The sequence below is a fragment of the Rutilus rutilus genome (genome assembly GCF_951802725.1).
Source record: "Rutilus rutilus genome assembly, chromosome: 23".
Lineage (NCBI taxonomy): Eukaryota > Metazoa > Chordata > Actinopteri > Cypriniformes > Leuciscidae > Rutilus > Rutilus rutilus.
Window position 1 is genome coordinate 15608420 of NC_140233.1, and position 11387 is coordinate 15619806.

Here is an 11387-nt window from a genome sequence, read left to right on the forward strand (position 1 = left end):
ACTACTAGGCTTACATACTGTTTTTCGCCTACTATATAGTATAGAAGTAGGGATATTCGGACGCAGCGCGAGTATGTAACCTAGTTTGCGGTTACCGGAAATAACGTCACGAAAATCAGTTGGTTTAGTTCCAGTATTTTCTTAAATCATTTTTTAAAACACAGCATCAGTGAGCCTTGTGAAACCTCAGGTGACCTGTCAGTTAGGACATATGGTGTATTAAAGTGGCACATTTAATGCAAATAACGTTGATTAGTCGACTTGTTGTGGTGGTTTTCCACTCCATCCTATCAGCCACTGCTGCCCCACCTGCTCACTGCAGTATCATGAACATTTTGTTTGATATCGTACGCTTGTTGTGCCAGCCTATATGCCCACCTCATGATTGGTCCATCGATTTATCACGTCTTACAAAAATAGCCGATCACTACCAGACGCCTAATGTTGCACTATGTTGGCGTGCTAGATTTTAATCGTTCCGGCCCTGTTAAACGACAAAGGCAAAGCACGTCTTTAACACGATCAGAATCATAAAGAGGTTTCTTATTCAGTCACTTTATCTCTTGCAGTGAGCGTGTGAGATGGCGCGTGAGGAGCTGAAGAGCTACAGTGAGTGATTTGGGAAATACCTAGTCACGAGCGCGCCACGCTGTGTTTGAGTGGTCTGATAGCGCCACCTGGCGGTCAAGGGCTGAACTGTTGGAGTTTGGCGGACACAACTCGACACATTTAACCCTATAAATCCAGCTTTGTTTGCTATACATTTCACACGACACGGTTATGTCAACAGGCATAATTTAATCATGTGAACTAATTTTCACATTTAGGTAGCTATTTTATATAAAAATAAAGTTGTTTTTTGTAATGAGGCTAGTGTACATGTACATGTTTTTATATTAAGTTAATGATATTGTTTATCCTCGAACTCTACACATACCACTATATTTAACCATCCCACAAACATTTGCATTTTTTGATTTTACGCCTTACTTTTCACTGAATTTTATCTCGTGAGATGCATATATGAATCCTATGCATATTGGAGTTAACAACAATACTTGCACTACACTAAAATGATCTTAAACGGTTTAAACTTCCTTTCTAATATCTTAAATCGACGTTTTGAATGTAATGTGATTTTTTTTTCTCCTGTTTTAACCTGTGAACGTAGATGGCCATCTAGTGGTGTGATTCTTCCAGACTAACTACAATTATGACCTGTGGTTAAATTGTTTAATATTCCTTGAATTTGATGATTGCTAAGATGAAAAAACATGAAATATGGAGATTGCAACACATACACCAGTCTGTATTACACACATTAAACTCTGTAAGCCTACATATGCTGTAGCTCAAACAATAGAGTGCAAAACCAAGATCATGGGTTCAATATCCAAGGAAAGCCAGGATTGAGAAAATACACCTTGCATGTAATCCAAGTCCCTTTAGACTGATCTGCCAAATGCATAATTGTAAGCAAGGCATTTGGGAGCAGTTTATCTCTTAAGCACATGAAAGTTAGTAGAGACTATGTGAATGCAAGAATAATGGCACCTTCGGACAAAATATTTCCCCCAACATTCACAAATGAACCTACGAGAATGTTGAAAAATGCAAAAAGATTTTTAATGTGGGTGAAAAAAACTTGTTTGCAATGAAAACGAACAGCTGCAATACATAATCTAATCTGCTTAAATCAAAAACACTGAAATATCTTCTACAATCTAAGCATGCACAATTTTTGAAATTGAAAGTGAACTCAAATCTACGCGAGCAATATTTGAAAACGTCTGGAAGCTTAAATTATTTTTGTAATAGATTGAAAAGACAAGGCATTCCTACTCTAAAAGGACAAGTTCCACAAAATATTTTACTTCTCTCTTGGGGAGGGGGTATCTATATTTTAACTCAACATAATTAAGTTAAACAAACATCAGGTCACATGAGGCGTCATACAAACTTAAATATTTATGTCCTGAAAAAAGAAAGATAGCATAAGATTTGACCCACAACAAGTTTATGATAAAATTCAGAAGGATATTTTTTACGTCTTACAAATTTGTGATTTTTGAACCAACAAAAGCTCGGAAAAATTAAAAAGTTAAAAAAAAGATACAAAGGATGCATGTCACCATACAAAAACACTTAAAACTCAAATACACCTTGGCAGTCTTTTGCTCCACAAAGATGATCCAGAAAGAAAAACAATCCACACATTTGTAACCAAAGGGATAACCACTGAAAAGAGGCTGTGTAAGGATTTTCAAAAACACCCGAGAATAAAAAAAAACAATGTGGAGAGGAACAGAATGGATGGAGGTCTGTGAGACGCAGGAAGGACGAGCGGGGAGAAACAGTGTCAACACAGCAGAGATATTGTTGTGTTGTGGTAATGCAGTTGCATGGGTATAGAAACATATGCAGTCCTCTTAATAAATCCGGCCTCGGCTTCTGTTCCCTCTTCCTCCGAAGCCCCGGCCTCTGCCGCCCCTGAAGCCTCCTCGTTGTTCTGAGGGCACAGATGACATCAGAGATCAGTTATACACACACACACACACACAGTACTACTGCATAGGATTTGATTAGACACTCACCATATGTGAAGTTCCCAATGCTGGCACTGTATTTCCCGCTGGGCGGATTGTATATTTGCCGGGCGTCCCTCCTGGGCAAAGTTGTGGGAAGCTTCTTTGTTGTCGCTGTTGTCCCCATGTCTTCTCCAGAGTGCCTCTTCTGGCTGTAGGATATACAGAGATCATGGCAAAAACTTTAATAAGCAGACTAAACATGGCGATGTCTGGATGCCAAAGTTGATCCGTGGACGTACCCAATTACCGCTGCCGCCCCCCCCTCTGTCTTCTGCACCGGTTTCCAGGACAGAGTGACTGTGCTTTTATAGGATGGAGGGTTATGAAACAGATCCTAGTGAAGATGAGAGAAAACAAATAAGATCTTATGTTCAAAATTCGATATAAAAACTCAATAAGAATAATTCAATGTTACCTTGATTAAAACATTTATGTTGTTGGTGATCTTCAAAGCCACAACTTTGATTTTATTCTGTGAAGGAAAAAAAAAAGAAGCGATCGAAAGTTAGCATTTAGAGCTGCACGATTCTGGATAAATTGAGAATCATGATTTTTTTTCTTTTCTTTTTTTCAAACAGAGATCCCAATCTCCCACGATTCTGAACAGACAACCAAACAAAACATGTAATTTACTAGAGATTCTGACAAAATGTTAATTGCTGCAGTCTATTTCAAATATTTAATTAATCTGAATGATTCAATGACAAACACAGAACAGTCAATTGTGGCCACCTGGTGGCGTAACAATGTAATTGCTGAAATTGTTATAGACCTTTAATCACAGCGGAATTGATTACTGGAAGTGCTCCTCGAAGCAGTGTATCAATTCTTCCGGTTATGTATATTTTCCTAGTTGACCTAGTTGAATAAACGCCTCTTAAAATGAGCATCAAAATCCGGACATTTTCAGAGACAGGAGAAGAGATATTCTGATGAAATCTGTGTACAGGGATTTTTCAAACTCAAACTCAACTCTTTACTGCAAATAAAACCTGGTTATAGTTCAACGATGGTAACCACAAATCAACCATGGTTTTGCTAACCATAGTTTAACCAAGGCATTTGAAGTAAAACTGTAATAAAAAAATTAAAAAACACATGGTTACTACATTTTTCTATAATAAAACCATGAATAATTTTCGTAAGGGTGTTTATCAGTCAAATTCAGTAAAAATTTTTTTAATTCAACAGGTATGAAATATGATCATTAAGAGAAAAACACTTAATGAGAAGACGAGCACTGGACTGCGTCAGGTTAGTTTGGAAATGTATTTATTATTCAGAATGCTCATTTATAGGAGGAACATTTCAGCCGGTTGAAGATTTAACGTAAACATCCTTAGTTTCGAAATACTTAATTCTACTACACCTGAACATACTCCTAAGAGCGAAGAGCCTTTATCCCACCCATGCTTTCCTCAATTCTTTTCGTGTCGGGAAATGGTGAAAACTGATGTAAGGGTGTCTTTGTTTAGAATTAGAGCAGCCGGCTGGCTGCAGTAACAGCAGCGAGAGGATTCAGGCATTAGTTGTGATAGTACCGGAAGAAGCCATACACTGCTTCGCTTACGGGAAATAGGAAGTGTGATAAAGGTCTATTTGAAAGCACCTTGTTACTTTCAAAAGTAAAAAAAATTGCTCTATTTTGATCGCTACTGTAGACATCAGTGTTACACTATAAACTTTTATTCCAGTATTTCTGTGATATGAAGATTTGTAACAAAAATAATGAAACTATGTGGTTGAAAACACTAAATTTGTTTCATACCTATGCATGACAACTGCCCTCTGGTCAGCGGCAGTGTGAATACAGATTTGAATGTTCAGGTGTGGTTTTGTCAAAGGTTTATGATCCTTTAGGAATGAGATCGCTGCTTTTAAACGGTTAATAGTGCAGCTCTATTGTCATGTGACTTCTATCACTATATTTTCCCTTTTTTTTTTTTTTACCAGCTTGGATTTGCCAAGTAGAATTTAATTTCTGCAGTGGTTTTAGAAATCCTATGAAGCTTTAAATTATTTCTATTACTTTTACAGACCAAATATCACAGCAAAAAGTGTGATGATATACCTCCTCTGTCTTCAGTGCATCTCCAGTCTTGCCTTGCAAAGCAACACGCAGCTGTCGAATATATACTTGCAGTCCCCGTGCAAAGTACTGTAACCTGTGAAATAATAATAATAATCAATAACTGAATGCGCTGTTGACCTGCCCTTCACAAAGCGTGTATATAATCAGGGGTGCACATGCGTGGTAAAAATAAACAACGCGTACAAGAAAACGTGGAGGGAAGCCCTTTTGAGTACCAACATTTTTGGGGACAGGGACACGTTTTCTTACTGGAGTAGGATTTGTATCCATCTCTGGTAAGATAACAATCATGATGATAAATATGTTTATTAATTACTAAGGGTGCAATGGCTCCCAGGTTCGGCATGCATGTGATTCGCGGATTAACTGCTCAGTTTAACCATCATAGAGTGAAAGTTTATAATTTTGACGTATTTTGCCAATTTACACATTCAAATGATTTTAAACGTGGAGAAAGAGGGGAAAATCAGGACTCGCGCACGCAGAGAGAGAGAGACCTGAAACAGACAGCGCTTGAACACCGAATTGATTCGTCTTTACTTGCGCTTGAACGGACACACACAAAATTATGTCAAAATACCCATCTCTGCAAGTATTCTCTCGGTTATGTCATAAGTGAACAGTTGAGAAAGAAACAGGATGTGTCAGTATATCCATGCGGTCTTAAAGTGACAGCAGCCTAATATTCCTGCTGTTGTCTGTGCCATTAATGTTAACAAAATAAAATAAAAACATTTATCATCAAGATCTACCATGTTGGAGAGAAAAGAAGATAGTGAGGAGAGCAGTCAGGAGGAAAGCTTGCAGGATAAGTGTGCCGTGTAAAGTGAGTATCAAGCAGCGTCTCCAGGTGCTCGCTTGAGAACCAGACCAAAAAGGTTATTATGTGCACCCCTGTATATAACTTAGTTGTTTAATAAAAAATAATAGCCAAATAATGTAAAAGTTTGGGGTCAGTAACTTATATTTTTTTGCAATTAGTCTCTTCTGCTCAGCACGGCTGAATTTATAAAAAAAAAAAAAAAAAAAAAAATTGAATACTGTGAAATGTTACAATTCAAAACAATGATTTTCTATTTGAATAAATTTTAAAATTGTATTTATTCCTGTGATGGAAGCATCATTAGTACAGTCTTCAGTGTCACGATCCTTCAGAAATCATTCTAAAAAGCTTATTTGCTGCTCGAGAAACATTTATTATATATTGAAAACAGTAGTGCTGATTAATATGTTTAGAAACTGTGATACATTTTTTTCTCAGAAATCATTGATGACTGGAAAGTTCAAAAGAACAGCATTTATTTGAAATAGAAATGTTTTTACTGTCAATTTTGATCAATTTAATGTGTCCTCGCTGAACAGAAGTATTAATTTCTTTGTGCGGTATTGTGTGTACATATTAAAAAAAAGCCTTGTCTTTGCTGTGGCATCGAAATTGGTTTTGAGAATCATGAAACTTAGTAATGGTACTAATGATTTCTTCATATTGTAACAATTCTAGTAATGCAAATATTTCAAGATTTTAAATGTTTTCAGTAGCAACACATCCGTTGTCTTTCTGCTGAATCATGTGAGATCTGACCTGATCTTGAAGTCCTTCAGCTTCTCTGCACTGATTTTGTCGATGAGGAAGTCGGGTAGCTTTTTGCCCAGTTGGTGGAAGCTAAAGAGCAGACACTCCACGTAGCTGAATTGTAGTTTGGGCTCCTCATTCGCAGCGTTCTCTCCATTCTCCTCCTCTGGTGGCAGGGGCATGAACTCCTGAAGGCATCAGGGGACAGAGAAAGGGAACAAAAACACAGAATAAGAGGATGTTTGATGACAAAATTCCTGTGTGAGTTCAGGAGTTTAATGTATGCCTTTACCAGGAGCTTCTCAAAAAGCATATTGAGGTTGACCTCCAGTTTGTCCATGTCCCCACAATACGGACTCATCTCTGCTAACAACTTTAGTACCTGCGAAGCAAAAATATTTTCTTTTCAAGCATTTATTTCTAGCATTCTATGAATATTTGGACATTTATAAAAAGAAAAGCATGTAATCCCCCCCCCCCCCCCCATGTAAAATCGCTTTCATATCCAAGCTTAATATTCAGAGATTATGTGTAGGGTTCAGACCATTTTTGACCAATGATCCTTCTGTGATTTCCATCATGTGATACACACCTCAAGCTGGATGTCCAGTTCGGCTACAGGGCTGGTGAGCAGACTGAGGTTGGGCAGAACAAATTCACAGAAGTATGTCACAAAGCGAGTAGAATGCACATTTTTCTGCAGGAGACAAGGACAAAAAAATTCTCAATAATTGTGATTTGCACCATTATTAGTAAAATATATTTGTGGAAGACATGACCAAAAAGAACACATAAAAAAAAAAATCACAAAATTTGAAACGAATGGAAAACAAACTATAAAACAATAAAAACATTAATACAAAAAATTTGTTGTGTGAAATTGTTAATATAAATAAAATTGAGGCTACACCAATTTTTTTCTTTTTGTCTGGAATTCAAGTTTTGCATTTTTAACAGAAAATGCCCATCGTTAGTTTCAGATGCTGAACAATGTATTCAGGCTTCTGAGCTTTTGCCGGAAACTGACAAAAATTCAATAGCTGATTATTGGAAAAACAAAACTATATTGATTGATCACATCCACCACGGTGTGATGCATGAGATATTTGAAGTGCTGACCGTTGCTGTGGTTTCACTCACAGAAAAGAGTGGCAAGGCCTGGCGTGTGCACTGTAAGAGCCGGTCGACGCTGTCAGCATCTGCAGGGTTAAGCGCCTGCTCCAGGAAGGCCTGCTCCACCACCAGCTCCACCAGCTGCTGCCGCCCACTCACGGTCTGCATGCTCTTCAGCCCGGACAGGATGCGCATCAGAAGCACAAACTCCTCCCCCGTCACATCCTCTAGCACCTAAGAGGATGAGAGAGAGAGACGGGTCAAGCGTGAGGACGATCCAAAGGCCAAAATAAACTTTGTTCATCACATCAAACTCATGTGGTGCAACCAATTTGACCTTTCTATGACAAGGCAAGGTTAGTTCAGGTTGTAAAATGTCATGTGGCGTGACTCTCCAAAAACGTGATACTTGTTTAAAAATACAGCATCTCAAATTATAACTTGAAACATACACTATTATCAAATAAATAGATAATAAAAGTGTTTATTGAGCACCAAATCATTGTATTGATGTGATTTCTGAAGGATCATGTGACACTGAAGACTGGAGTTATGCTGAAAATTCAACTTTGCATCACAGGAATAAATTACATTTTACAATATATCCAAATAGAAAAGCAATTTTGACATATTTCACAATTACTGTATTTTTGATCAAATAAATGCAGCTTTGGACAGCAGAAGAGACGACTTTTTAAAAAGTTGTAAATCTTACAGACCCTAAACTTTTGAGTAATGTATGTGCGGGAAATAAAAATATGAATTGAGCGCAGATACCTTTTTTGTCTCTACGAAGATGTAATCCTCAACCTCCTTTGTCATCGTGTCATCTGGCATCATTTTCAATTTAGTAGAGAGAAACTTAATCGCTCTCTCTCGAACAATATCTTCTCCCTGCAGGATCTGACTGAACAAGCCTCCCAGAGTTCCTTTAAAGAAAGACACCAGGGTAAAAGAGGACAACAACTTCACCTTCAACATAAGACTCTTTAAAGGGATACTCCACTTTTTATGGAAATAGGCTCATTTTACAACTCCCCCAGAGTTAAACAGTTGAGTTTTACCGTTTTCGAATCCATTCAGCCGATCTCCGGGTCTGGCGGTACCACTTTTAGCATAGCTTAGCATAGATCATTGAATCGGACAGGACCATTAGCATCTCTCTCAAAAAAAATGACCAAAGAGTTTCGATATTTTTCCTATTTAAAACTTGACTCTTCTGTAATTACATCGTGTACTAAGACCGACGGAAAATGTAAAGTTGCGATTTTCTAGGCTGATATGGCTAGGAACTATACTCTCATTCCTGCGTAATAATCAAGAAACTTTGCTGCCGTACCATGAGTCCAGCAGGCGTAATGATATAACGCAGCGCCTGAAAATAGGTCCAAAAGGTTAGACAAACTTAGTCCCGGTCACGTTGGAAGTTACCGAGCTGTGGACTTTTTTCACGCGCTGCGTCATATCATTACGCCTGCTGGACCCATGGTACGGCAGCAAAGTTTCTTGATTATTACGCAGGAATGAGAGTATAGTTCCTAGCCATATCAGCCTAGAAAATCGCAACTTTACATTTTCCGTCGGTCTTAGTACACGATGTAACTACAGAAGAGTCAAGTTTTAAATAGGAAAAATATCAAAACTCTTTGGTCATTTTTTTGAGAGAGATGCTAATGGTCCTGTCCGATTCAATGATCTATGCTAAGCTATGCTAAAAGTGGTACCGCCAGACCCGGAGATCGGCTGAATGCATTCGAAAACGGCAAAACTCAAATGTTTAACTCTGGGGGAGTTGTAAAATGAGCCTATTTCCAAAAAAAGTGGAGTATCCCTTTAAGCCATGACAGACACATTACAAAAACAATCAGTGTTGTATATGTAGAATTAACAAAAAACACATTCTACACAAAGCACTGAGAGCATAACGGAAATGGATACCTTTTGCGTCAATTTTGAATATGGAGATCAAGGCTGTGTTAACTTGATTGAATTCAGCGGAATCATCTAGAAGAGATGACAAGAAATGTCTAGGATCAAACAGCATGTCATTCAGATGCAATAGTTTATGCAGGAATGAGAGTACTTTATCTAAAAAAGCATGTTGTTAGTAAGTGTGAGATCTCTGTAGGCTACCTGTCTGCAACAGCTGTGTGAGGATGTCTGCGACTCTGGGTAAATTCTCTCCTGATGCGAAACGGGGGAGCTCTTTGATAGCCTGCCTTCGGATCTGTAATTCAGAAAAGAACCACCGACAATGTAGAGATGCGTTTTCCGATATCACCCCCCACCACAACATGCAAATGTACTCACGGATACATCCTCGTCCTCACACAGATCGAGCTGTGCGTTGATGGCTGCGTCGGCCAGCTCTGGAAAACTGCTGAAAAATTTAGGAATGAACTGTGCGGCCAGTCGCTTCTCCTTTGCACCTCCTTTCACGCCGTCCAGAATGACCTGATACGCATCTTTGTGCTGAAAAACAATACATAATAATAAGTGACATTTAATAATATTGATTTTTAAATATTAATGATATCGGTAACACTTAACAATAAGGTGTTAACATTAGTTAATGCATAAACTAACAACGAGCAATATATTTTTACCTCTTTTATTAAAGGATCTTAAAAATGTGATAGTAAATGTTTAGATTAACATTAAGATTAATAAATGCAGAAGTTCTGTACATTGTTAGTTGATGTTAACTAATGTTAAATCAAATGTTATTGTAAAGAGTTACCATGATAATTAAAAAATTACTAGCAATGTTTTATTTTAGGCTATTTTATGTATTTTAAGTTTAATAGGCCTACATATTTTAATACATGAAGCACTGAGTTACGATATGATTAATAATACACAACCAGTCAATAATTAAGTTAACGTTTACTTTCTTATAATGATATTTTAAATATCGAGTCGATTTTAAATATTTATTTTATTAGAAATCATTTTGAAATGTAATATATTGCTGTGATGGCAATTATATTTAGCTGTGATGAACAATTATTATTAACTGAGCACCAATTATAATCGATTCAGCTTTGCCATCTTATGAATAAATTACTTTTTAAATATATTAAATTAGAAAATTGTTATTTTAATTTGTAATAACAACATTTCACAATATTATAGTTTTTTACTGTAATTTCAATCAAATAAACGAGCAAGGTGAGCAAGGATCAAATAAAGTTATTTATATGTAGAATATATAAATACATAACATACATTCCTTACGAAAATGAACTATGGTTTTATAGCAAAATAAGATTTGCATTATGTAAATTCCTTCCTCTTGAAAGCCTGTTAATTATTCATCAGTATTACAGTGCGCAGAACAGCGGGAACCCGAATTCACAAACACGCTACGCTAACAGCGTAGCAATAGCCTTTCTCTTAACAAACCTCAAAGAAACCAAAGTATTTCATCAGTTGCATACAGAATAAAAACTCCGAGGACTTCCCTAAATGCACGCATATGATCATGTTAGCATGTACAACTATCGCAAGCTATTAGGGCTAATGAGCTAGTGGTCCGAGGAGGCCTCGCAGACACACCAGTCTTTAATATTTTTCCCATAATTCCCACCCAAAAAGAACATCTAAAGGGTATTGTTGCTATTGAGCGACAGCACAGATATGCGAGGTTTTGTTTACCGTGCTGAGATCCTCTTTAGCGTCGGCGAGGATGCCGTAGTTACGGTAGAGATCCTCCACTGTCGCCGCCATCAGCGTGTCCGACTTCACCGCGGGGGTTTCAATGAATTTCGGCAGTTCTGCTGCTCCTTCTGTGATATTACCGCTGTATCCGCTCGAGATGTGCTCAAACGCGTCACGCTATGAAAGCACAGATGTGAGGTGGGCCGTGAGTGTGCTGTTGTTTTCACAGTAAACGTTGCTGTAGCGTGCAATTCGCCAGCTTGGGTTTGTTGCTCTGTGCGTGCAGCGGCGGGATGAACGTCACTTCCGCGCTTTTGGGACGTGATTGAGAGCGTCGTTGTTTGAGAGCGCCGTCTGCTGG

The 11387-nt window shown here is 37.9% G+C and overlaps 1 protein-coding gene across 2 annotated transcripts; it reads right to left on the minus strand.

The window, feature by feature from the left end:
- Window positions 1-1604: 1604 nt before the first annotated feature.
- Window positions 1605-11387, minus strand: api5 (apoptosis inhibitor 5). 2 transcript variants are annotated; one of them, XM_084396342.1, is made up of 14 exons: window positions 11024-11387; window positions 9677-9838; window positions 9500-9593; window positions 9305-9370; window positions 8144-8295; window positions 7394-7600; window positions 6846-6950; window positions 6546-6635; window positions 6263-6441; window positions 4660-4753; window positions 3004-3060; window positions 2828-2922; window positions 2595-2737; window positions 1605-2509 (listed from the first exon to the last, which is right to left on the minus strand). In XM_084396342.1, the coding sequence occupies exons 1-14, from the start codon at window positions 11093-11095 to the stop codon at window positions 2430-2432; spliced, it is 1596 nt and encodes a 531-aa protein (XP_084252468.1). In that variant the 5' UTR covers window positions 11096-11387; the 3' UTR covers window positions 1605-2429. The 2 variants fall into 2 exon arrangements, with proteins under 2 accessions (XP_084252468.1, XP_084252467.1); XM_084396341.1 differs by having other exon boundaries at window positions 7373-7600; window positions 11024-11336.